The following is a 26,075-nucleotide window of genomic DNA, read 5'->3' on the forward strand; positions in this document are numbered from 1 at the left end:
TTAAGCCACTTTGAAAATTGCTGATCCAACGGTGGCTGCTGATTTTACTGTTTTGTTAAGCTACTGTTGGATCGGCAATTTTCCAATTGGCTTAATAAATAGTAGAAAAATTCAAAAAAATATAAAATTTGGTCTCCAAGCACATATTAATATGGAGAACAAGATGAACGGTTCGGATCGATGTTTTGGATTTAAAAATTTTAAATTTGAACCGTATGCATATCGGACCATATGCATACGAATGCACATTAGTCACACAGACACTCTCTCTCTATATATATATATCACATCATAACTTTGAGATTTAAGTATTAAGTTAACCCATCAAAATTTTGAAATTAGTTATTTCCACACATTTAAACTCATTTATTAACACCCATCTCTTTATTTAATCAATTAATACAAACTGAACAAGCAGCTGTAATTTACTTGAGGTCTGAATTGAATTTCTGTTTAATATTTTCTGATTACAGAACTTATAACTAGTGATTATCATCCCTAGGTAGTTCAATGGCTCATTATTTCTTTTATCACTCATAATCCTAGGTAATTACTTCCCAACCTAACATCTGCTTAGCTTTTGTATATATCTAATTGCTTGCTAATGGAATCCATCTTTACTTGGATAATGGAGATTCCATTGTTTTATTACCATTTGAAAGTAAGGGTAAAAATGTCATTTTGTTCTTTTATTAATATTAATATGTATTTTACTTAATCAAATCAAGAAATGAGAATATTAATAAAATAAATGAGTTTACATGGAAAATCACTAATTTGAAATTTTTGATGGGTAAGTATTTAAATCATGAAGTTATGATGGGTATGTATATAAGTTTATCTTTATTTTTTTTATGGTAAACTTTGGTTAGTTACATTTGTTTAAAACTAGCATCGTACCCGTGCGTTGCAACGGAAACAGATTATTTCATTATAAAATATTATAAAATGAAGAAGATCAAGCGTTTCATTATTTCATTATTTGCGTGACCTTTTTGAAAATCAACCGTTCAAATACCTGCTGCACAAATCTCAAAGCAATAATAATACTGATACGATACGGATACGGATATGGCGATACGGCAATTTTCAAAAATGAAGGATACGATACGGCTATTAATATATATATATATTTTTTTATTATTTTATATATGATATTTATATAATTATAATTTAAATCAAATTTGTAGAGAAAAATAGTTAAATACTATATTTATCTACAAGATAACACATGTGAACTCTAGTGTAGTGGTAAGAATTTTGGCACCAACATAACTCAACTGGGTTCGAATCCCGCCTTCAGTAGAAAAAAAAAGGATGCGCGGTGCATATGCTCGGTCCGCAGGCGCCGTGCGTGGTTCAGAGGCGCGGTTCACAAGTGCGGCGCGCGGTCTACGGGCGGATCATATGTGGCGCGACCAGTGCATGCTTAAGTGTTGAAGCGCATAATTTGGAAAATTCATCTATGTGCGTTCTGAAAATTCAACGGCTGAGCATCATTCCGAAAAAAAACAGTAAATCAGAATCCTTGCAGGATCTAGACATTAATCTCCTTAATAAGGAAGAGAGATAAGACATTTTGCTAATTTTATGTATGATAACATTCAATTGGTTAACTTTGTTATTTTTCTAATATTGTTTATAGTCACAATCGGTACGCTAATTTTGTTAATTGTGATAAGGATCCTTAATTTTGTTTGTAGTGAGTAGTGACAGTCATGTCATTAAGTTTGTTTACAAAAACAATTTGTGCGATAAACCTAATTTATTTAGTAAAGCATTTTAGGTTTTTAATTTACTTGGTTCCGTTCAAAATTAAAATTATTAAAAATTCAGTTTTTAATTAAAACAAATCAGACCAAATAAACCAAAATAGTAGTAAATTCTATATAATAATTGTAATATTAAATTGATGATATTAACACATATATTAGCTTGTTATTAATCACAGTATTATTGCTTATAAGTAGAATCCGGTATATGTGGATTGGTTATTTGGTTTACATTTCTACGAACCCAACAATTATTCTCTGATAGTAATAGAAAAAAAAGGTTAAACTTTTAAATTATCTTTAGATACTCGTCTTATTTTGATAATTTTGACAATTTTTTTTTCTAAATTATGTAAAAAAATAGAAAATAGATTTTTTTGACATGTTAATTGCTTTCGGTATTGATTAGTTGTATATTAATTTTCATGTAATTCCAACAATTATTCTATGTTTTATGAAATAATATGGTTGTTAATTATTTGCTGGAGTTCAAAATCATTAGTTATTTTTTAAAGTTATTAAACTATTTTTTTGTTAATTTATTTCCACCCATAAAAGAATATTTTTTTTATTACTTCAAGTCAGGAGAGTGATTTCTAATTGTTTTCTCTTTTATGATTAACCAAATAGACAGACACATATAAAACTACTAAAAATTATTCATATTTCTGATTTGAATTACAGGAAGAATTAACAATACACAAAAAAAAGAAATAACAAAAAAATAGACTTAAAAATAACAAAAAGATAGACTTAATAGCTCAGAATAGCAGCTATTTCTGAGTTCAGAATAGCAGCTAACCCGAGCTATTCCTTTGTTGAGAATAGTATTTTTTTTCACCCAAACGTGTTGTGTTGAGAATAGCTCGCTAGAAATAGCAGCTATTTCTGAGTTAGCGCTATTCTTGTGTCACCCAAACACGACTTCAGCTTGGGTCCGATGGCCATGAGACCCAAAGTGGTTCCAATGGGTTTGCTCACCATCGGATCTGTTTTATAATTTGTGCGCACCAATTTTAAAGCATACGCAAAAGTGCGAGCGTGAATCCTAAAACAGATCCGATAATGAGCGAACCCATTGAAACCACTTTGGATCCAATGACCATCGGACCCAAGCTGTTCTCCCCAAACACACCCTAATATCTGACGTAATGTGTCCGTTTGGTGACATAAAAGATTCATATTACTGATACAGATAACCAATTACGGGAAGAATAAACTTTTCTTTGATTTGAATTGTGTAGATGAATGTATAACGAATTAGAACAACCCGGTTGAAAGTTGAAACGCAAACCAATATTATACATCTTTTTGTCGAAAGGCTCGCTACACAAAATGCTCAATTAGAAAGTACTGACGAGATCTTTGTCAGAATAAGTGGAGTACACCATCGAAGTTTTGGTTAAGGAATTTAACAGAGTAGTTTTGGCTTCCGCACACGAATCATATCTAACGCTGTTTTGATTCGATTGTAATTGCGCTGCATGAAGCCATTATTACACTGTTAAAATCTTTACCCGAAGTTTTGTCGCTCGCCAGAGAATAAAGGAAATAACAAAAAATAGACGTAAAAATAGCAAGAAAAAGGTAAAGATTTGAGAAGAACACAAAAAAAGCATTGATGCGAACTGAATCGAGAGGCGAATAAGGCGGTGAAATATAGTCGCTGGCGATTAGGTTAGAGTTAGGGTTTCTTTCGCGATCTCCGTTTCACTTGGGGGCGAGATCTCCTTCTCCTCTACTCGGATCCATTTGTGGGAAAAATGGCGGATTCGCTGGTTCAACGGGCGACGAGCGATCAGTTAATCGGCCCGGATTGGGCTATGAACATGGAGATCTGTGATATACTCAATCGCGACCCCGGGTAATCCGATGGAACAGTTTATATTTCGGTTTTTGGTGTATTTCAATATATTTTGTTGATAGTTCTATTACATTTCTGGTTCTGACGAAATCTGAATTCAGATTTACGCTGAATGGATGATTTCTGGTTTATTTTCTTTTCTTCACCGGACATGTGTTGATTATTTCATAAGCATCTCAAGCCAGTAGTTCAATTGTAATGTTGGTTCAATAAATGGCATTCGAGAAATCAATTTTGGTTTATTTATCTAACTAAAGATCTGTTGTCTGTTTATAATAGTGCTAAAGTTGAGTCCAGTTTAGGATGGTATTATATCACTTGGGATTCCCTGACACCTTTTTAGTTTACATATACTTTCTAGGGGATACCTCTAGTCAATTGAGAGGATACAATTGAAATTAATTAGCCGAATTGGCCTTACTAAATGTTCAACAAAATACTTCTTAACATTTTACATAAATACATACATGTTCAGTATTGAAAATGTCAGAAATGGTTGCTGTTTCTACAAGTTTGGTATCTAGTTTATGAGTAACAGAATGTTGACAGTTCGGTATTAATTTTTGTTTGTTACAGACAAGCAAAAGATGCGGTAAAAGCACTCAGAAAACGTATTGGGCATAAAAGCTCCAAAGTTCAACTTCTTGCTCTAACAGTAAGCACTAATTTTCTGTTTATATTTTGTAAAAAGTAAAAAACCAAAGCAAAGTAACTGTGCATGTGAGACTCAATCATGGTTTATTCGATGGAATATTCCCAACTATTGAGAACGGAGATTAAACCAACACAAAAAAAAAAAATTCCTGAGAAAGACTTGTTAGTTTAAGGTTGATTGGTAACACATGTACTTTGTGCTTCAACAATCCATTGTTAGGCTTATTCTGGAACAAAATATTGCTAAGGATGTATGTCTTTTTGGAGTTGATTTCAGCTTCTAGAGACAATTGTGAAGAATTGTGGGGATATAGTTCATATGCATGTTGCCGAGAGAGATTTGCCCCATGAAATGGTGAAGCTATCAAGAAAAAAGGTTCTTTACTTTGTATAGAAGTATTATTGTTGTATTATTCAGCTAGTCATTGTTTTGTTGCCTCACTATATTTGTTATACTCGGCTGATATTTTTAATTATTTAAATGGTGTAGTGTGATCCGCATGTCAAAGAGAAGGTGCTGATACTGATAGATACATGGCAAGAAGCTTTTGGGGGTCCACGTGCCAGATACCCGCAATATTTTGCGGCATACCATGAGCTTCTTGTATGTTCTCATGCTTCATTCAACTGAACTATGTTTATAAATTTGCTTTGATTACAGTTTAGTAATGGTATCTACCTATGCTGTTTAAACACAACTAGCAAGTTTCTTGTGCAGTTTAGACCCAACATACATTGAGAACATAGCACCAATGACAGACTAGTGCACAAGTACTTAACAATAGTGCCTTAGACACTTGAGACTTCTAATTTGATGTGAAATAAAATCACACCAAGTATATATGGTGGGCTGTTTGTGGTTGGCTGAGTTAGCATTAAAGTTTGGTGCAGAGTATTTGCATTGTAGTTGGCTTAACTATCCTTAATATTGGGTGTCTGAATTTTATTTAATTATTTTATTTATCTGTCAGGTTAGCATTGGCATATTTATTATCTTAATCGTAACACCTAGTCTGAGTGGTAGTGTTTTTCCAAGTTGCCAGTTAATATTATATTAATTTGTTTTCAGCGGGCTGGAGCTGTATTTCCACAAAGAGCAGAGAGGTCGGCACCATATTTCAACCCACAAGTATTGCCAGCAGGAACATATCCTGGATCTTCTCGTAGCCCTGACTTTCAGAGGGAAGAAGCGGAATCTGCTGGGACTGAACCTCCTGCCCTGACGTATTTATTTCCCTCACTCTCTCAGTCATTCACTCATACACATCCAGAGTCTCTCATATTATTAATTTACACGTAGTGCTGAATTTTTTTTTTTTTAAGAATTTCAAATAGCTAAGATATGATTTTTTTTTGTTATTAGCTTGTCAGAGATTCAGAATGCGCGTGGTATCATGGATGTTCTTTCAGAGATGCTCACTGCTTTAGATCCTGCAAACAGAGAGGTACGATATTCTCTTGCTGATGTGTTATATGTTTGATTTTGTACATGATATAACAATGGGACAAGATCTCTCTTTGGGTGACCGTATGTTGACTTACTGTTTATTGATAAAAGAACACTGTATAAATATATCAAATACTTGGGTACCTTTAAATGAGGCTGTGACTTTTCAATGTGAATTGCGTTTATTCTCTTATACAGGGGGTACGGCAGGAGGTGATTGTAGACTTGGTTTCCCAGTGTCGCAATTACAAACAGAGGGTGGTCCATCTCGTAAATTCGACTGCGTAAGCTGTTGGTCTTTTGTTATCATTTCATGGAGTCATTAGTTAACAATAAGGCACCAATAATGCAAACAGCCTATTTGGTTTACATTTACTGCTCTATGACAAATTGAAGCATTTGGCGAATGATAGACCCTGAAAAATGAATACTAATTTCATAAATTTGTACTCCATTAACAAATTTGAAGAGTTTGGTGGATAGAATTAGGAATATAGCCACAAAAATGTTGTACTCCAGGTCAATTGCCTGATAAATGGAAGCACTTGCCTCCCATTTAAGGATAATTTGGTGAACTCTTACAATATTCTTATTTATGTTATGTTAATTATCTGATGATAGGGATGAGGAGCTGTTGTCTCAGGGACTTACATTGAATGATGATCTGCAAAGAGTGCTGGGGAAGCATGATGCCATTGCAGCTGGAATTCCATTTCGTGAGGATAATAGCAACAAAGGTAAAGATAAGGACAAGGAGAAAGAAACAGAGAAGCCGAAGCAGAACTCTCTTCAACGGCTGGTTGATATAGAGGATGGCACCTCCAACCGCACTTCCACCAATGATCAAGACCGAGTGTAATTTCTCTCATTAAATAATTTAGTTATAATTTTTTAATTGTGCACATTTCTCTGTTTACCAAAATGCTACAAACATGTTTCTGTCAATGAGAGGAAAATACAGAACTAAAATATTAGAAACTACCCTCATCTTATTTTCCTACTTTGTTGTTTCTATATTTACAACCAACTTAGTTGACAACTTTTACATCTGATAAAACGGTTATAAAAATTAAAGAAGCAAAATTGTGGATACGTTTCTATGTTTAGATATAAAATTTGGTGCTATATTAAAAACTGATTGGTCATCCATTGAGCGATTTGAAAAACTAATGTTAAAAAAAAATTGCACTTGATTGTGTGGCTAAATAAAACTTTGGTTGCACAGGAATTAGATACAGCTTATCTATACTACGGAGAACATATTATATATATATATATTTTTTTTTTTTTTTTTGCTTTTGATAACCATTTTCTCCTCTTTGAGGGAAATAATGAGGGTATTTGGACTATTTTGGGGACATTGAGTGTATGCATGATTGCATGATTGCATGATTGCATGATATTTATTGTCTTATGGAATGCATCTTAGTATCTTGATGTTTATGGTTCACATGAATCTTCCCTAACTTAATATCCTCAGTTTGAACGACTTGCAGACAAGAAACAATGGTATGAAATTGGGATGCATGGTTGTTTCCAGCTGGTTTGGCTTAAGATTTTGTAGATTTTTTTATACCTTATTCTACATGATTTGCGTTTGTGATATCTAGATCTGGTGCAAGCATGGGAGACAACCCACCCCTTCAGCAGCTAGCACTCCCTGGACCTGAAGGATCCAACGGCCCAGCTGCAGCCACATCATCTAAACCTGAACCTAGTATGGATCTTCTAAGCTTTGATTTTGACACCCCAGAGACAGCTCCCACAAATGGAAGTTCACTTGCACTTGTCCCCGTCACAGATCCCCTTTCTGCTTCCAATTCCAATTTTAATGCTGCTTCTAGCCCTGGTGATCTTTTGGCACTAGTAGATATGTATCCTCAAAATAATAGTGCGCCGACGACTGATCCAAGTGCCAACTTGATGGGATCTCAGTCATTTGGAGTTAATGCAGTTCAGCCACAGCAACAGCTGCCACCTCAACCAGGATTTTATGCAAATGGAGCTGTGGCACCTAATTCTGTGGCCAATCATGTGGCAACACCTCTTGATCAGGCAGCGCCACAATTGAATCAACCTGCCTTGCCCTGGAATGGTCAGATGGTCCCACAAGGCATGAGTCCCCAGTCACCGACTGGAGAATATGGTGGTAATGAACCAACACTTTTCACTGTGCTTTTTTTTTTTTGCTTCTATGCAAAAGAGGTTGGATCAACTACCAAAACAATATTTACTGTTATGTGTATCAGGGTTTCAGTACCTGATACCAGATTTGATGGAACAAATCCCTTTCACATTTTTTTTCTTGATTTTTCATTTGGGGTTTTATTTAGACTGTCCCCACTTTATTAGAAGTCCTAACAGAGGCTGTGGTAGAATAACAATCATCACTTGTATAGCTGTGGCCTGTAGATACCTCCGCTGGGCTATACTTGATGACATTCATACAGCAATTCTTTAGTAAATGAGCTGCTTTACTTTAAAATGAAGCAATTCTGTTTATTGTCAATCTTGCTAGAATTAGACTGTCCCCACTTTATTAGAAGTCCTAACAGAGGCTGTGGTAGAATAACAATCATCACTTGTATAGCTGTGGCCTGTAGATACCTCCGCTGGGCTATACTTGATGACATTCATACAGCAATTCTTTAGTAAATGAGCTGCTTTACTTTAAAATGAAGCAATTCTGTTTATTGTCAATCTTGCTAGAATTCTCTTTGTAGTACTATACTTTTTATTACTTGCATACGTGTCTGCATAATTTCGCAAGGACTAGATTGGGAAGATTTGAGGTTTTGGTTCATGATTTTGCCAAATGAACAAGTTCCTTGACCTTCATGTACAAACTTTGTTGATGTTCCCAATAAAATAACCAAGTTGGTTATTTAACTTTGAAAAAGAAAAAAAAATGTATATTCGAACTTTAGTTCGCACCAAGTTTGTCCTTGGACTAATTGTTATTTTCAGAGAAGTTTAAGGGGTAGCTCAGTTTCTTTCTGAAAATTCAAGAATCAAACTGGCCCAGGCACAAGCTCTGGGACTGATTTTGCTCCTTTTCAGAAGTTTAAGAACCAACTTGGTGCAAATGTTCATGGGCTAAGTTCAAGGATTAAAACCTGGTTTTATCAATTAGATATAACACATGTTAGGAAGGTTCAATTTATTTGAATAATATCAAATTTATCAGAATATTGTTCTGATGCAACTAAAAGAGCTTCAATGCTTTAATGGGAGACCAAACTATTAGTAAAGTTATTTTGTTGTGATTTTTGATAAGTCTGTAAATTATTTTGCTTGAATTTAGTTTATGCATTAAAGGAAAAAAGACATGTTTGCTAGTTGGGGTCATTTGCCAGAAAAGAAGCCCGAATTGGCACTCTTTGCCTTCTAAGCACGATCACATTTTAACTTTGCCTTTTGCCTTCCGTATGCAGATAATCAAGGGGAAGCTTTTCCGCTACCACCATGGGAAACCCAACTGGATCAGTCCAGTCAAACACAAGCTGTGCAACCAGGAGGAATGCAGATACAAACTCATGCTGGCCAAGGTGTTTCCACAATGCAACCACAATCCCCCATGCAAATGGGTCAGATGCCAATGCAAAATGGTCAACCTGGTTTCTTACCACAGCAACAACAACAGATGGTACAAGGGGCTCAGTACCCTGGAATGCAGTACCAACAGGGCCCGACTGGCCAATATGGCCCGCCTGGTCAGTATGGTATGTATCCTCAGCAAATGGCTATGTATGGCAATCAAATGATGGGTTACGGTGGGTACATGCAACAACCAGCACAGGATGCATCACAATACTACGGTCAGATGGGGCAACAAATGTATGGGTATGGTGCCAACATGGGCGGTACAAATGATCTATCTCAGAGGATGTACGGCCTCTCTATGCAGGATAAGACTGGTGGGTATGGGGGTGGGGCTGTTAGCGGTCTCTCTTATGGTAGCAGTACCCCAATGGTACCGTCTAGTAGGCCCGCCAAGCCTGAGGACAAACTTTTTGGAGACCTTGTTAGTATGGCAAAATCTAAGCCCAAATAAAAGTTGAAGGCATTTTTTTTTATTCACGGCAGTTCATTTTTTTTTTGTTGCATTTTCTTGTGAGGTTGTTGTACTGCTTGTAGAAATTTTATATATAATTTGTTTTCTTTCTCATTTGTTGCGGGCTATTGGTTCTGATAGTGCAAATGGCATTGTTGAATAAAGAGCTTTTGAGATTATGTGCTTCTGTAATTACACTTCTCTTTGTTTTCTTTTCCTTGTATATATATATATATATATATATGGAAAATTTCTGGTGTATCCATGAAAACTTTTGAAATAGCCAATTTACCCATCAAAATATGAAAATATCCTATTTACCCATTCAAACTGAAGTTGTTTTCTTTTATCCCCATCTCTTCATAAATATATTATTTGTCTTTTATTAAAAATCAAGTTGACTAATTTACCCGTCTTCTTCTCTCATCTAATTAATTCAACTATTTTAATCGGAGAGAACTGGTGAAGGCGAGAGAAGAAAACAATTAATCTGACTTTAAATTTGCCAAAAAGAAACTCAATAGAAGAAACAAAACAAAGAGTAGAGTGCTTTGGGTGTGGGTGGGTGTGTGTGTGTGTGTGTGTGTGTGTGTGTGTGTGTGTGGGGGGGGGGGGGGGGGGGGGGGGGTTGTTGAAGAAAAATCAAAGAAATTGCATAGTGCTACTTCGTTTGGTATAATTTCAAAAGCTTCTTTCTTCGTTAATGATCAATGGGCAAAATGACAAAAGAAAGTTAATCTTCAAGTAGCCTTTGACTCCAAGCACCAATTACTGTACTCTATGACCTTCTTCGTTGAATACAAAGATCAACTAGAGACTAGGCTTGAGCGGTTCCCTTGCAGAAACAAGGTTCTATCTCATTTTAGAAAATCATTGTCTCAATCGTTTAGTTAAAATTCTATTTGATAGTCTTACCCAATTCACTTTAAAAAAGTAGCCAAAACACTATAAAAGATCAGAGAGGGATATAGCCATAACGCTCACCCCAGGATCATTGCAATAATATCCATCGCCATTATGTATGCCGACAGGTTGGTTATAGGCTAAACAATAAGCAAGACTGCTCTCCGATTGAAATAGTCAAATCAATTAGCACATGAAAGATATCAGAGAAGAAGACGGGGTAAATTAGTCAACTTGGTTTTTAATAAAAGACAAATAATATATTTATGAAGAGATGGGGATAAAAGAAAACAACTTCAGTTTGAATGGGTAAATAGGATATTTTTATGTTTTGATGGATAAATTGGCTATTTCAAAAGTTTTGATGGGTACATTGGAAATTTTCCCTATATATGTATATATATGGGTCCGGCTAATTTGCTGCCGGCAGCATTTTTGCCGGAGGTGCTGCCGTCCTTTTTTTATTTTGTGATGTCCAAACAACAAATTCAAACCGTTAGATGTTTAATCTATATTATAATCTACTTGGAGACCAAATTTTACATTTTTTGGAATTTTTTTACTATTTATTAAGCTAGTTTGAAAACCGCTGTTTTTAGTAAATTTCTGCAGCATTGAAATCAGCGGTTTTCAAACCAGCTTAATAAATAGTAAAAAAATTCCAAAATATATAAAATTTGGTCTCCAAGCAGATTATAATATAGATTAAACATCTAACGGTTTGGATTTGTTGTTTGGACATCACAAAATAAAAAAAGGGGCGGCAGCACCTCCGGCTAAAATGCTGCCGGTAGCAAATTAGCCGGACCCTATATATATATATATATATATATATTCTTTCTATGTGTATAACGCATATTCATATGCTCTTTCTTTTCAATGGATGTCTAAATCACTTTTTGTTAATAATTGCATGCACAAACCATTATTCATATACTCTTCCTTCCTTTGATGTATCTTGCACTCGAGTATAAGCTTTGTACATTTCTTTTTTTCTTTCAAAATTGTTACAATGCGAACTAATTGAAACGATGCAAACATAAACAAAATATTATCATGTGATATTAACTCGTGTTTGATTCATCTCTTACATTGGAATTTGAGTACTTCCACATAGAGTGGGAAAAATGGCATGGCGGAGTCAGCTCACGTGTTACTGTTCCATGCTGTGATTCACATGTCGCGTGCCGTGACCACTCATTGACATTTTGGTCACCACACGGCACGTAATCACGCGAGTCATGTGTAATTAGGACCGTTAGGTCTTAATCAAATGGTGAATCTTGAATAAACTAATTTAAATTATTAAAAAATAGTTAAACATGAGAAATGTGACCAGTTATGTTTAGATACGGCACGTGAGTCACTCGCGTGCTGTGATCATCCCTTGACATTTTGATCACGGCACGACATGAGTCACTGTTTACTTGGTCACGGCACGAATTATTGTTCACTTAGTCACAGCACAGCACGGCACAGCACGTTTTTTCCACTCTGATGTATATCTCTAATCAGAAAGGGCACAATGGAATTTGAGAACTATGATTCGGCCCAAGAAGATTACAAGTAATAGCTGACCAATAAATCTCTAAATACACGGCCCAATAAAATTGCCCTTTTCATTTTCTTTTATTCTTTTCTCTTCCTAACTAACGAAACATCATTCACGCTACCCGCAACCCAATATTCTCCTCCGATCATCAATCGCATCCAATTTTGAACATACCAGTAAAAGAAAATCAAATCGGAAGACTTATCAGTCGCAAACAAACGAGAAGGAAGGGAAAATCGGCGTGAATTCGACGGTGAGTCTCTCTTCCGATTCAATTTTGCTTTCGCCCAAAACCAAAACGCAGCCAATCGGTATGCAAAATCGCCCAATAATAGAATTCCTAAAAGGGTTGTCAATAACCACACGCTGTCTCTGTATAAGATGGAACCGATCTTATTGATTACTTAAAAGTTCTCTTTTGTGATTTTCATATTTGCAGTTTGGAATTGGAATCAGAGCTTGAGATTGAAGTGATTTTGATAATCATGGTTTGTTACTCACTATGCTTTTGCTTAATATGTGTTTAATCTGCTCTGAGTTTGGGTTTCAAGGCTGAAATGCGAATTTTTGAGTGTCAATGGAAGTTTTGTCTTTGTACACCTGCGAGTATAGATTGATTGTTTGGACTAATTGATCTAATTATCTTAATTTGTAACAAAAGGCATCTAGAGCTAGGTTACACAAGGAGTACAGGGAAGTGCAAAGAGAGAAATCAGCTGACCCAGATATCCAGTTAGTATGTGACGATTCTAATATTTTCAAATGGACTGCTCTTATCAAGGTATCTTATTTTATCCCTTTTTTTTAAACAAGGAGTTCACAATTGTTCCACATTTTTAATAATGATAAAATAGCCATGGTATTTTTTCCTTGTCAAGTTTAATTTCATTCAGGAAATTTGCAACATCAGCATTTAGTTTCCTGTAAGCACCCATAACAATTCCTAATCTTTGATCTTTTCTATGGTGAGTACGGTGTAAATGGCAATCTATCTGGTCTATATGCAGTTTCTTTTGTTTACGAAACATAAATCAAACTTTCAAAATTTATACTAATATTCTTTTGTCAACAAAGTTACCACTGTGTTCTTGATAAATTTTCTATGGTATTCTAGCATAAAATAGAATATTAACAAATTAGCTTCAAGGTACATCAGTAGCAAAAAAAGGAAAAAAAATGAATGTTTACTTTTGATCTTTGGTAATAAAGTGGATTTTTTTTTCAGGAGGTTATTGACTGCCTTAACTTCGATTTTTCTCACTCTCATCAAGTCACTAACTTTCATTTTGCCCCTATTAAACGACTTGGAAAATTTTATTTTTTCTTCTTTCTTTTAATCTCCTAATGGGTCATGGTAGGAGAAGAAAGTGGTGGTTGGTACTATAAAATGAGAAGGACAAATGTCTGCGAGGGAAGTGTATATCTTGTTAGTTTACTTACAATCAGTGGGGTGGGAACGTAATGTCCAATTTGGAATTTTTTAGCAGAATTAGTGAGCTTTTTACGAATTTTCCTTGAACAAAACTTGAGTGTGCATTATTTGCATCTGTTTGGATTTATTTTTATTTTTATGAAGTTATTAACTTTAGTTTCTTTTATTTAGAAAACATTCTACCATCACTATCTCTGTAGTCTTTTGCATCTTTTACAATGTGAATGGAGTTACCAAAATACTCTCTAGAATTATTCAATGCCAGAAGGAAAGAAAGAAATTGGCTGTTATATGGGGTATAATGTGAATAGTACTTGATAGCCTGCTGTCTGTGATGTGCAGGGACCGTCAGAAACACCCTATGAAGGAGGTGTTTTTCAGCTGGCATTTGCAATTCCTGAACAGTATCCTTTATTGCCTCCTCAAGTTCGATTTTTGACCAAGATTTTCCACCCAAACGTGCATTTTAAGGTAAGTTCTCCCTTGTCTTACGAGTAATTTTTTAACTTAATAACACTTAAGAACATTTCATGGGAGTCTAGCCACTTTTGCTAGTTTGACCATGTTCATCAACTTTTGCCCTATAAAAGATGACGATGGTTTACCTCACTTTCATTTCTTTGAGGTTGTAAGCAACTTGTTTCATTCCAGAAATCATATGTAAATTGTTATTATTTTTTTTATAAGCCCTTGTAATTAATATTTAGAATTCAGACCATCGAGTATGTGCATATTCTAGTTCTGTCTTTCTCTTTTGTTTAAAATTTATTAAAAAATACAGACGGGAGAAATATGCCTAGATATATTGAAGAATGCGTGGAGCCCAGCGTGGACCCTACAGTCAGTCTGTCGGGCCATAATTGCCCTTATGGCCCATCCTGAGCCTGACAGCCCCCTCAATTGTGATTCTGGTTCGTCTTTACTTATCATTGAATCATTTGTTTAAGGCTTGATGGCATGCAACACCCTCACCTTTATAATTTTACTAGAAAGCCCAAAAGAAACGTTGAGAAGTTTAACACCTCTGAAGCTTAAAAACTTGGATACCGGTAATATACTACACAAGGACTCGAGGAAATAAATTCTCAACTTGTAGGAAGATATGTTAATATAGCTTCATGGTTCTTTCATTGTGTAAAAAAAATGTTATTTGTGATAATACCGATCCTTGAGATTTTGTTATCTATGAACTTGCAATACATCTTTCCTGTGCTGTATGGGCACATACATGTTTCTTTTACCTGATTTTGTTAAATGGCATTCTATTTGTCTTAGATCAATTAGAAACAATCTTGTTAAACTGTGCCATAAGCAAAGGAACAATTATACTCCAGGGCTTATGATTAAATATTTTTTAAGTCCAATTAAAACTTAACACAAGTCATCGGCCAACATTGCTCATTTTCTGGGAACTCCTCATATATATGGATATTTACAATCTGAATTAAAAATCATCTATCCTGTGTGTTTCTCTCTTAAAAACTGAAGTTTTGAGTTTTGTTCATTTGTAGGCAATCTTCTCCGATCAGGCGATCTTAGGGGGTTCCAATCGATGGCTAAGATGTACACAAGACTCGCAGCCATGCCAAAGAAAACTTGAACTCGTGGGGTAAATGATATAATAATTACTATGCATCAGTCTACTGGTTGATGTGGTTGATATTACTGTATTTTTATGTGATACGTGATATGGCAGTTGAGACTTCATAATAATAACAATGCATTAGTTCATATAAGACCTGATAATCATTTCATGGATGCATGAGCCTTTTGCCTACTTGATTATGTGGATTGTTGTTATAGTATATTTTTATGGAGTGAGGCTATGATACTTTGTAAAGTGCAGATCAATCCGCACTATGGATTCATATCTTTATTTTCGAAGTTCAAATAGTCGATCTGAACCGCTCAACATGATCTCTGGATGAAAAAAGTAGTTGAAGACTGGATTTTACTTTGTTTTTTTTGGGGGACTTTTTTTTCTGTATTTTTCGATAGATTGAAAATTACTACTTTTGGAGGATCTAATTTTTTTTTAAATTAGGTGATTTTCTTCTTATTTTAAAAGATAGTAAAAAAAATGTAAAGTTTGACCTACAAGTACATTTTCATATGGAGATGATCATGTTAAACGGTGAGATCAATTGTTTGGATTTCAAAACGAAAATATGGATCCATAGTTCGGATTGATGTGTGCTTTATATGTAGTTGAAGATTGGATTTTACCTTCTTTTTTTTTCTTTTTGGAATTTTGTTATTATACTTTTAGATAAGTTGAAAATTACTACATTTGGACGGTCTAAAATTTTAACTTGTGTGATTTTCTACTTATTTTAAAAGATGATAAAAAAAATCTAAGAAAAATGTAAAGTTTGATTTACAAGTATATTTTCATATGGAAATCATGTTGAATGGTCCGACCAAGTGTTTGGACTTTGAAAACAAAAATATAATCCATAGTTTGAATTGATGTGTGCTTTATATGCAATTGGAGATCGAATTACTTTTTTTTTTCTTTTTGTTTTGGAATTTTGTTACTATATTTTTAGATAGGTTGAAAACAGTCTAAAATTTTAAATTAAGTGATTTTCTACTTATTTTAAAAGATAGCAAAAAAAATCTAAACAAAATATATAAAGTTTGATCTATAAGTATATTTTCCTATATAGATTATGTTGAATGGTTTGATAAATTGTTTGGATTTAAAAAATGAAAATATGAATTCATAGTTTGGATTGATGGAAATCAAATTTTTTGCCCACTAGTCGACGGGCATGATTTTTCTGCCATCCTTGAAAACTAACAAATATACATGTGCCACGTGTTTTGAACTCTTTTGAGAAGATTTTCACAATAAATAATTCCCTAGTCCGTCATTAATATTTGTAGACTAACTTAAATAAATTTTCTAAGCATAGAAAAATTAACTCACATGACGAGAAAAAATTAGATAAAATAATCCAGTTTGTTTTTTATGAAATAATTAATAATACCACAAGTAATTTAGAAGATAATCATTATAATGAAAATGAATTAATGAAAAAAATATGACAAGATATTTTTCTTTTATCAAAAAGTAAGTCATCCAGCGGAGAATTTCGATACAACAAATTTAATGCCCATGTCGAGTTATAAATTATTAAATAGAAACAAAAAAAAAACTTTGGACATTTTGTAGTACAAAATCTCAAGATAATTTTTATTTCTAAAAATTATTATTAAATAACATAAGAAAATAGATTTATTACGTGAAATTTTTATGACCAAGAAGGCACCGAGTGGGTAACTCAGATTCAAACTTTGGAGCTGAGTTAGTAGTATGGGTCCAAAGTTTGAATTCGAACCACTAACTTGCATAGTCACAAGATTCGCGAATTAAATCCGGATAATTTGTTTTTTTGGTGATGCTGAACCAAACATTGAATTATTCGGTTGACCAAACTTTGACCGAATTAAACCCGAATAATTCGCGAATTTTTCCCATAACATTTTTTTTTGGTTTATTTTTTTTTTCTCTTTTGTAGGACTGAGATCTTTGATCCGGATAATTCTAAATCATTCTTGAATTATATCCGAATTATTTCTGAATCACGAATTTTTGACCTCATCGAATTGAACGCGAATAAGTCATTTGTCACTATGCTAGCTTGAAGCCTTTTAGGCCATCGAAAATCTCACGGACTCAATATATATTTTTATATAATAATAATTTAAAAAAATAAAAGTTCCCACTCAGACTACCAGATTTTGTTCTATAAAATATCCAAGTTTACTCTTTTATTTATAACTCAAATTACAAATAAATTTGTTGTATTGAAACTCTCATCTAGATAACTTATTTTCTTATAAAAGGAATATCTTGTGATATTTTTTTTATAAATGTATTTTTATTTATATTCATTATAATGATTATCCTTTAGATATTGGCATATATTATTAATTATTTCATAAAAGACAAAATGGATTGTATTTTTTATTTTTGTTAATTATCTGAGTTAATATATCAGTGCTTAATAAACTTGCTAAGGTAGTCTACAAATATTAATGACGGACTAGGGAATTAATTATGTTGAAAACTTTCATTGAGAGTTCAAACAACGTGGCATATACAGATTGGTTAGTTTTTTAGGATGGCAGGAACATCCTGCCCACTAGTCCCACCACTAGTGGGCAGCAGAGAATGATGCCGAAATTTTTATTAATAGGAAATATAATAAAAAAATATTCAGATTAGAGAACACTTTTGATTTTTTTCGAGATATAGGGAAAACGTTTTGATTTATCACAGCCTCTGACCGTTATGACTTATCACGGCCAAGATTAGCACTAATTACCGCACTTATTAAAAAAAAAAAAAAACAAAAAAAATTCATGGCCGTGATTGATAATCACGGCCAGCAATGCCATATTAAAATGGACAAAGGACAAACTCAGATCTCATTCTACACGGTCAGATATTGCACTGGATTTGAATTCTGGCCGTGATTATCAATCACGGCCAGGAACTCTTTTTTTTTTTTTTTTTTAATAAGTGCGGTAATTAGTGTTAATCCTGGCCGTGATAAGTCATAACGGCCAGAGGCCGTGATAAATCAAAACGTTTTCCCTATATCTCGAAAAAAATCAAAAGTGTTCTCTAATCTGAATATTTTTTTATTATATTTCCTATTAATAAAAATTTCGGGAGAATGATGTGCACTTTGTAAAGTAACATAGGCTCATTATTTGTGGGCAGAGAATTTGATTCATGAATCGATGTGCACTTTGCAAAGTAACATAGACTCACTCTTTCTTTATGTGTATATTAGATTATATGTACATATTTAGTATTTAAAAAAAAATTCAATTATATAAATTTTTTAAAATTATGAGAGTGCCGATGACAAAGCCAACAATAATAAATTCACAGATTATAAATATTTTCTGAATATTAAATAATTAGATCAGCTCTGACCTTTATAAAAAAAAACTTAATTAATAATTAATATTAGTCACTGCATTTTAACTTAACCTCTCCAATTTGCTGATGCCTCCTGGTTTGACATAAATGGAGAAGATGAGCAGCTCCGTCGCTTCAGGTCTTCAGTTCAGCTTCTTGGTTCCAGCTCCTCCTCTCTTTTTTGAAATCTTATCAGCAGCTGACAAGTGTTTAGCTCCTTCTCCTCACCATTTAATTAAGCTCCTTTTTCCAACACGAATCGAAAAGCCTGTGCGCATCTTTTTAGAAAATAAAGTTAAAAGTCTTGTTCCAGGTACTGTTGGATGATACAGTAATAATGCTAACTCAAAAATAACTGTTATTTCTGGCGAGCTATTTTTAATGCAGCACGTTTGAATAAAAAAAAAACGCTATTTTTAACAAAAGAATAGCTCGAGTTAGCTGCTATTATGCTATTCCTATTAAATGTTGGATTAGCAGCTATTTCGAACTCAGAAATAACTACTATTCCGAGTTATTTCTTGATTCATCCAAATGCATTAAAAACAAGAAATCAAGGAATACCAAAGGTCATGTATCGTCTCACGTCTATACGGTGGAATTATTAGGGTTTTAATTAGTTAAATTAAATATCATCATTTTACAATGGAAAAATTTATAATATTTGAGAAAAGAAAAGATGAATAAGAAGAAAAACTCTTTTATAACATAATTCAATTTTTATGCACAGAATATTTTTCTCGTAATATAAATCATCAACAATAACCAATGCAACAAATAATCGTAATTTTAAGAAAAATATACGCTAGGCGAAGCAGCATGAAGAATTCCAACACAATCTAATCTTATTCTTTTATTTTGTATCGTCCAGAGAATGGAATAATCAATTCTTTTTTTTCTATATTTCAATTTTTTTAGTAAAACAATTTTCATTGGCAATATTTTTTTATTTTATTTTCGATTAATAAAAAAAAATCGGAAAAAACTAGTACATCTCAAAAGAGAAAATTAATTACATGCTACAAAAGAAAACTAATTAAATTGTAATATAGACGCTTCACGCACAGTACCCTAAATGCGGTTTGAGATTCATTTTAAAGATTCCCCTCCTAAATGCGCGTCATCTCTTTTCATCAGCTTTGCTTCTCAGAGAAGAGAAGAAAGAATTAACCTTTAAAACAAAGAAAAAATAAACAATTAACTTTTGCTTCTCAGAGAAGAAACAAACGCTTTATTCCCTTGTTTGTTTTCATAAACAAGACGCATATTTCTTTATTTATAAAGGCGAAAATTGAAGTGGCATGCTACTGTGTGTGATAGCACCTCAAACGCTTTGTTCCCTTGTTTGTTTTGTTTGATCATTTCTCAACTAAGCGCATTCATGGATGAAATAATTCTTTCTTGGAAAATTGAAGACATATGCAACCAAGACCTTTACAAAGATCAGGTAATTTTTCTTTTTGATTGTTGAGAATCTGATAATATTTGCAATAAATTCTGAAGTCTGCGGGAGGCCTACTTGAATTTTATTTAAATATTTGCAATATATTAAAGAAATGCTACAATATCCAGCATAAATTGAAAATTTGCAATACAATTTAGCACATTCCATATCAAGACAGTTGCATTGGACAAGGGGATTTAGAGAATTTTGAAATAAGTTCCATGTCATTTTGTTTATTTTGGGAAAATACACATTTTGAAACATAAGTTGCAAAAAAGGACATTTATAATTCAACCTCTTTTAACATTTGGTTTGATTTCATAAACAAGACACATATTTCTTTATTTATAATGGTTATATTAAGATCACTACCAGTACATGTATGAAATTACAAAATGTATAGAGTTACAGATGGTATAGATTATTCATGCCCCGAGTAATGATTAGACTTTTAGTAGCTATACATGAGGTTCGGAAATGTCAACCATGGAAAAATTTGATAAAAATGGAAAATCATAAGTATAGTGATGATTGAGACAAAGCCAAGAAACATAAGACTGTAGTAGACACAGTGTCAACTGTCAATGCTATTTTTAAGTATAATATTCCTATTCAAACATGTCATTATGTACAGGTCCATTCAATAAGTTATGTGTGCTGTCAGGATATAAATCATATGAGTTCTTTTTCTTTTCTTATTATCTAGGTCCAGAAGATTCCAGATGAGTTTCAGTCCATTAATGAGTATTTAGAATCATATAAACTTCCTCTTATTGAAGATACTCGGGCAAAGTTATTTTCTGGTCTGGAAACGATCTCTGAGGCCCCTTGTGCCAAAATACAGGAGATAGCATTGCGTCATACCAAACTCGGACTGGTTTGTAACATGCATACCCTTGCAGACGGGTTTGCCGGTGAAACTGGGTCAACTGACAAGTATGAACCAAAGAATGGTGATGTTTTTATATTGTCAAGCTTGAAACCGGGGTCTATTGATGACCTATTCCGATATGGTGTCAGTTATTGTTTAGCCATAGTAAAGAAGGTAGTGGAGGATGTGTTAGATAAAGATAAAGTTATGGTGAAGCAGTTTACTATGAATGTGTCCCCCCCAATGACTTCAGATGATGAGATACAGAGATGCACCTTTGCTCTCCACTTGACAAGTACCATAACAAATTCCCGTATTTGGAAAGCACTACACTCCGACGGGGTTGGCCGAAATTTCACACTTCTCAAGAAAGTTCTTTCCAGAAATCAAATGGTATGCTTCTTTGTTTTGCATAGTAATAAGTGGTATTATATTTTCATTTGGAAATTCACATTGTTAGTTAGAGAAAACCAGAATACTGACTTTAATTTTGTACCAGTGTGTGTGCCTATTACCTTTATACATGTACTGGCTGATAGTATGTAGACTGTATGGCAGACTATATCTCTACATGAGTAATTATTAGTTTAAGCATAATTTCTTGAATGCTACTATGACACTTCCTTTTTTTTATCTATATTATATAGGAAGAAAGTTTATATGGCAACACCCATGAACAGAACAACCCAGAAATGAGTAGGCTTCTAGAGCAACTACTGTCAATTGACCTCAATCTGTCACAACGAGAGGCGGTCAACTCTACCATCTCAGCTGTCCGAGGCAACAAATTAAGTTCTATAAACCTTGTGTGGGGTCCACCTGGCACTGGAAAGACGAAAACTACTGGTTCAATTCTTTGGTGCCTCAAGCAGTTAAAAATCCGAACTCTCACATGCGCCCCCACTAATGTTACCATTTTGGGAGTTTGCTCCCGGCTGGTTCAATTGCTCAAGAATTTTGACGGGGATAATGGTGATTCAATTGAGCCCCCCCTCTCTCTAGCAGATGTTATATTGTTTGGTAACAGGGGGGGCATGGACATTGTTGGTGATCTAGAGGATGTTTTAATAGACTGCCGCATTGATCGGCTTGAGAATTGCTTTTTGTCAGAGAACAATTGGAGACGTGGAGTGGCTTCAATGATTAATTTTCTTGAGGATTGCGTTAACATGTATGATGTGTACACGGAAAAATGCAAAAAAGATAACCAAGATAGTTTGGGCTTTAGGGATTATCTGAGACAGCAGTTTGAAAAGCTTCAGAAGAATCTCAGCAGTTGCTTTCGAACAATGTTTGTTCACCTGCCAAGACGGTTTCTCTCTTCTGAAAATTGCACGTGCATTGTCTCACTAATGGATTTGCTTAGAGAACTTGGTAGTATGCTATCGAGCAGTGTTATAACAGAAGAGCAACTAAAGCAGACTTTTGGAACTCCAGTATGCATATTTTCCACACGGGGGAAATTATTTGATGCCCGAGAAGAGTGTCTCAAACAATTAAGGGACCTGCATGACAACCTTACACTCTCTTTATCATCTCTCACAAATGATGGTTCTATTAAAGGCTTCTGTTTTCAAAATGCAACCCTTGTGTTCTGTACTGCCTCGAGTTCTTTCTCGCTTCATAGTGAACAAACGGGTTGTTTTGATGTGGTAGTTATTGATGAAGCAGCCCAGCTAAAGGAATGTGAATCAGTAATTCCCTTAAGGCTAAATCATGTGAAGCATGCACTTTTAGTGGGTGATGAATGCCAACTTCCAGCACTTGTTCATAGCAAGGTATTTTTTTTGTTCTTAGCTTGTGCATTTATTGATGAACAATGGAGTCCAATTTATGCAGATGATGTATATATAGATGATTTTTAAGTGGCATGATTTTTTGTTGATTTTATGGTTGAATGGTTAGTCAAACCTCACATCACAAGTTTAGTCCTAATTTAGCAATATAATTTCCTCCTAAAACAGGAAACACCTAAAAGTGTTTAAAAGGGTAAAGAAAAGACATTATGTGCTGTAATACAAATAATGGTACTGATGATTATTCAGAGGTTATTTTATATCACCCATAAGTAAGCACTGGATGTATATTTTGTGGCATTTATCTTTTGTTTTACCTGTTAACTATACCAGTGCTGTTTTTTAGTCAACCCAGAGTATTGCATCTTTGGCACCATCCTGGTGACATTTTGTATTATTGGCATAATTTGCATTGAGTTAGTGGTTCTTTGAATATGGTTGGATATGTACTTCCATGGCATTGTATTGATAATTTTTCAAGGGAGATATGTTCTCCCTGGCTTGTATTGAATTACCAGATTATTGGTTACTGTTTTATTCATGGACTAATTGATCAGTTTAGTAATTTCTTGTTTCAGTGAAATGATATCTCTATAGTATTCTAGAAATGAGATGTACATAAGTGGCATCACATTGCCTCTCTCTCTCTAAATATTATGTTTTTTAGACATTAACTATGATTTTCTGTTTTCTCATTTGTAGGTTAGTGAAACAGCTGGGTTTGGAAGGAGCCTTTTTGGGAGGCTGGTATCACTCCAGCATGAAAAGCATCTACTAAACATTCAATACCGCATGCACCCTTCCATAAGCCTCTTTCCAAATAACAGGTTTTATGATGGCCAGATTTTGAATGGCCCAAATGTTTTGAAAGAAGGATACAACAACAATTACATGGATTTCAAATACGGAAGCTATGCTTTTGTACATATTGCTCATGGAAGAGAAAAAAAGGATGAAGTGGGGAAAAGCTGGATAAATTGGGTTGAAGTTGCTGTTATTGCGCACTTGGTCAAAAGCATACATGAAAGTACGTTGCTTTGTTATCAAATCATCTACTGCAATAAATTATGTATTAATTATTTACTCATTGCTCGAAGTGTGATTTTGTATATACTGGAAAATTTGTCTTTCCAAATAAATCCTAAAGTTCATTGTATTTTGTTTCACCCTGACTACAGTGATCTTCCTCATTTCTATTTTGTAATGTAAACTATATTAGATTAGTTTTTTTTCTAAAATTTCTATAAGGTAGATTTCTTTCCTTTTGTTTAATGGATTGTTATGTTTCGACATTTTGAAATATCCCATTTGTTGATGCATGTAGGTTGGAAGAGAATGAAAGGAAAGCTTACAATTGGTATAATTTCTCCATATGCTGCACAAGTTAGAACAATTAAAGATAATATTGGTCGGAGGTACGATAATCATGAAGGACTTGAAGTACGAGTGAAGTCAATTGATGGCTTCCAAGGACAAGAAGATGATGTTGTAATACTTTCCATGGTCCGATGCAACACTGAAGGAAATGTTGGTTTTCTGTATGATTATCAGAGAACTAATGTTGCCGTTACAAGAGCACGGTACTATTTCCTCCTGAATTTAGTTTCCATTAAGTTTTGTAGGAAAAAGCTTTCACAGTAGCATCCTGCTTACTTTTTTTCCCTTTTGAATTACACGTGTAGACATTGCCTCTGGATAGTAGGAAGTGCAACTACAATGTCGGATAGCAGGTCCGTATGGTCAGAGATTGTATCTGATGCAAAAAAGAGGGGACATTTGTTTGATGCAAAGGATGCCGAGGACTTGAAAATTTTGATTTTAAATGCCAAAAATGAGCTGGACCAACTTGCGGATTTGATGAACCCAAATTCTGTCCTGTTTAGCTCAACAAGGTGGAAGGTATGGAATAAAAAGATTACATTTAAACATCATATGTCAAAACCTCAATTATTATTTGGGTCAATATAGATATATATTTGCTATATAAATATTTAGATCCATGTTTAGTCTCAACATGCATAGAAGTTCGCACCACATTAATTAAATTTATTGATTGTTTTGTCGAACTGTTCATATAAGGGTGACATTAGCATTTTCCTTGTAAACATAGTGAAAATGATTCCATGTAAGTGCTATGTCGTCTCTTTACTGTGCATCTATATGGAATACAGAGGAAGAATTAAAATTTGTTTCCTATCTATGAAATTTGTTTTCCTCTTTTGTCAAACTGTGGCCTTCCGGTACAAAAGTTTTCTGATTCTGCCCCTGATATCATAGTGCCCTAATTTTATTTAGAAAAATGAAATCCCCTTGAATAGTAGGGTTTGCTTTCTGTTTTACAACATCTATCCTTTGGACCTTAATTGCACAAACACTACCAATTTAATCCCCTAGTCTTTATTTACCTCAAAAAAGAATTTTTTTCTTTATCATGCAGCTCGTTTTTAGTGATGAGTTCTTAAGATCTTTTGCGAGGTTAAGGTCGAAAACCACCAGAATGAGTTTGATTCAAATGTTGTTGAGACTTGCTGGTGGTTGGAGATCTAAGAGGAGGAATCTCAGCATGGCGGATCGTCCTTTCCCTCTTGCTAAAGTTTACTTGCACAAGGAATCTCAACATTGCCTTGTGTGGAGTATTGACTTGCACAAGGATCAACAAGTATGTACTCAGATCATTAAGTTGTGGAACCTCGTTCCACGTGCGGATGTTGAAGGATTACTGAAGCGCATGGATTATATCTTTTCAATGTACACTGATGCTTACATGGAACGGTGCAAAACCATTTTCCTTGAGCAGTATGTTCCAATTCCCAAGCTCTCTAAGTTTGTGTATTTTCTGTTAAATTTTTCTTTTAATTATTATGTATTTTTATTGTATATTCAATTTCTCTGTGTTGATCATTTTTCAATCTGATCAGGACGATTGAAGTTCCAATGATGTGGACAGATGGGCATGAGATAGCTCAATACAGAAAGATCAATCAACATGAGATCACAGGAGAGGATCAAGATCATTTTGATCCCAATTCAAGTTTACTAGAAGATTCCAAAGTCAACGAGAGTCTTGTTTTGATGAGATTCTATGCTTTATCTTCTGGTGTGGTTAAACATTTACTCATGGCACGTGATGGTTCAGATATTGATATCCCGTTTGAGCTGAATGACCAGGAGATGGAGATAATCCGATTTCCTAATAGTTGTTTTATATTGGGAAGGTCTGGAACAGGGAAGACAACAGTTCTCACAACCAAGTTGGTTCGAATGGAGCAGCAATTTTTTGTTGCATCACATGGAATGGGCTCTTCAGATGAGGGTCCTTCTGGGGTTGTTGAGAGGGCCCATGAAAA

The 26,075-nt window shown here is 34.3% G+C and overlaps 3 protein-coding genes across 3 annotated transcripts in view; all 3 read left to right on the plus strand.

Annotated features, from left to right (window-relative positions):
- The first annotated feature begins 3,311 nt into the window (after window positions 1-3,311).
- Window positions 3,312-9,983, plus strand: LOC144568003 (TOM1-like protein 9). The gene is made up of 10 exons (XM_078318217.1): window positions 3,312-3,636; window positions 4,213-4,291; window positions 4,568-4,666; window positions 4,781-4,894; window positions 5,360-5,514; window positions 5,654-5,735; window positions 5,936-6,021; window positions 6,359-6,592; window positions 7,348-7,886; window positions 9,172-9,983. The coding sequence occupies exons 1-10, from the start codon at window positions 3,536-3,538 to the stop codon at window positions 9,789-9,791; spliced, it is 2,109 nt and encodes a 702-aa protein (XP_078174343.1). The 5' UTR covers window positions 3,312-3,535; the 3' UTR covers window positions 9,792-9,983.
- Window positions 9,984-12,311: 2,328 nt separating this feature from the next.
- PEX4 (peroxin4) lies at window positions 12,312-15,497 on the plus strand. Its single transcript, XM_078318221.1, has 6 exons — window positions 12,312-12,499; window positions 12,686-12,734; window positions 12,908-13,027; window positions 14,021-14,149; window positions 14,460-14,589; window positions 15,190-15,497. The coding sequence occupies exons 2-6, from the start codon at window positions 12,732-12,734 to the stop codon at window positions 15,276-15,278; spliced, it is 471 nt and encodes a 156-aa protein (XP_078174347.1). The 5' UTR covers window positions 12,312-12,499; window positions 12,686-12,731; the 3' UTR covers window positions 15,279-15,497.
- Window positions 15,498-19,913: 4,416 nt separating this feature from the next.
- LOC144568004 (uncharacterized) overlaps window positions 19,914-26,075 on the plus strand; it is a 55,442-nt gene continuing 49,280 nt past the window's right edge. The window contains exon 1 of the mRNA XM_078318219.1: window positions 19,914-20,064. Coding sequence (XP_078174345.1) covers window positions 19,999-20,064 — 66 coding nt within the window. The 5' untranslated portion in view covers window positions 19,914-19,998. The remainder of the gene's footprint in view (window positions 20,065-26,075) is intronic.

The sequence above is a fragment of the Carex rostrata genome, chromosome 17, assembly GCF_964058835.1.
Source record: "Carex rostrata chromosome 17, lpCarRost1.2, whole genome shotgun sequence".
Classification (NCBI taxonomy): domain Eukaryota; kingdom Viridiplantae; phylum Streptophyta; class Magnoliopsida; order Poales; family Cyperaceae; genus Carex; species Carex rostrata.

Excerpts from the sequence above, each read along its gene's own strand:
- LOC144568003 (XM_078318217.1), top strand. The coding sequence starts at position 3,536 with ATGGCGGATTCGCTGGTTCAACGGGCGACGAGCGATCAGTTAATCGGC. Across the intron at positions 4,292-4,567 it reads TTCAACTTCTTGCTCTAACA|CTTCTAGAGACAATTGTGAA; the intron begins GTAAGCACTAAT and ends AGTTGATTTCAG. Across the intron at positions 5,515-5,653 it reads ACTGAACCTCCTGCCCTGAC|CTTGTCAGAGATTCAGAATG; the intron begins GTATTTATTTCC and ends TTTTGTTATTAG.
- PEX4 (XM_078318221.1), top strand. Across the intron at positions 14,150-14,459 it reads ACCCAAACGTGCATTTTAAG|ACGGGAGAAATATGCCTAGA; the intron begins GTAAGTTCTCCC and ends TAAAAAATACAG. Across the intron at positions 14,590-15,189 it reads CCCCCTCAATTGTGATTCTG|GCAATCTTCTCCGATCAGGC; the intron begins GTTCGTCTTTAC and ends GTTCATTTGTAG.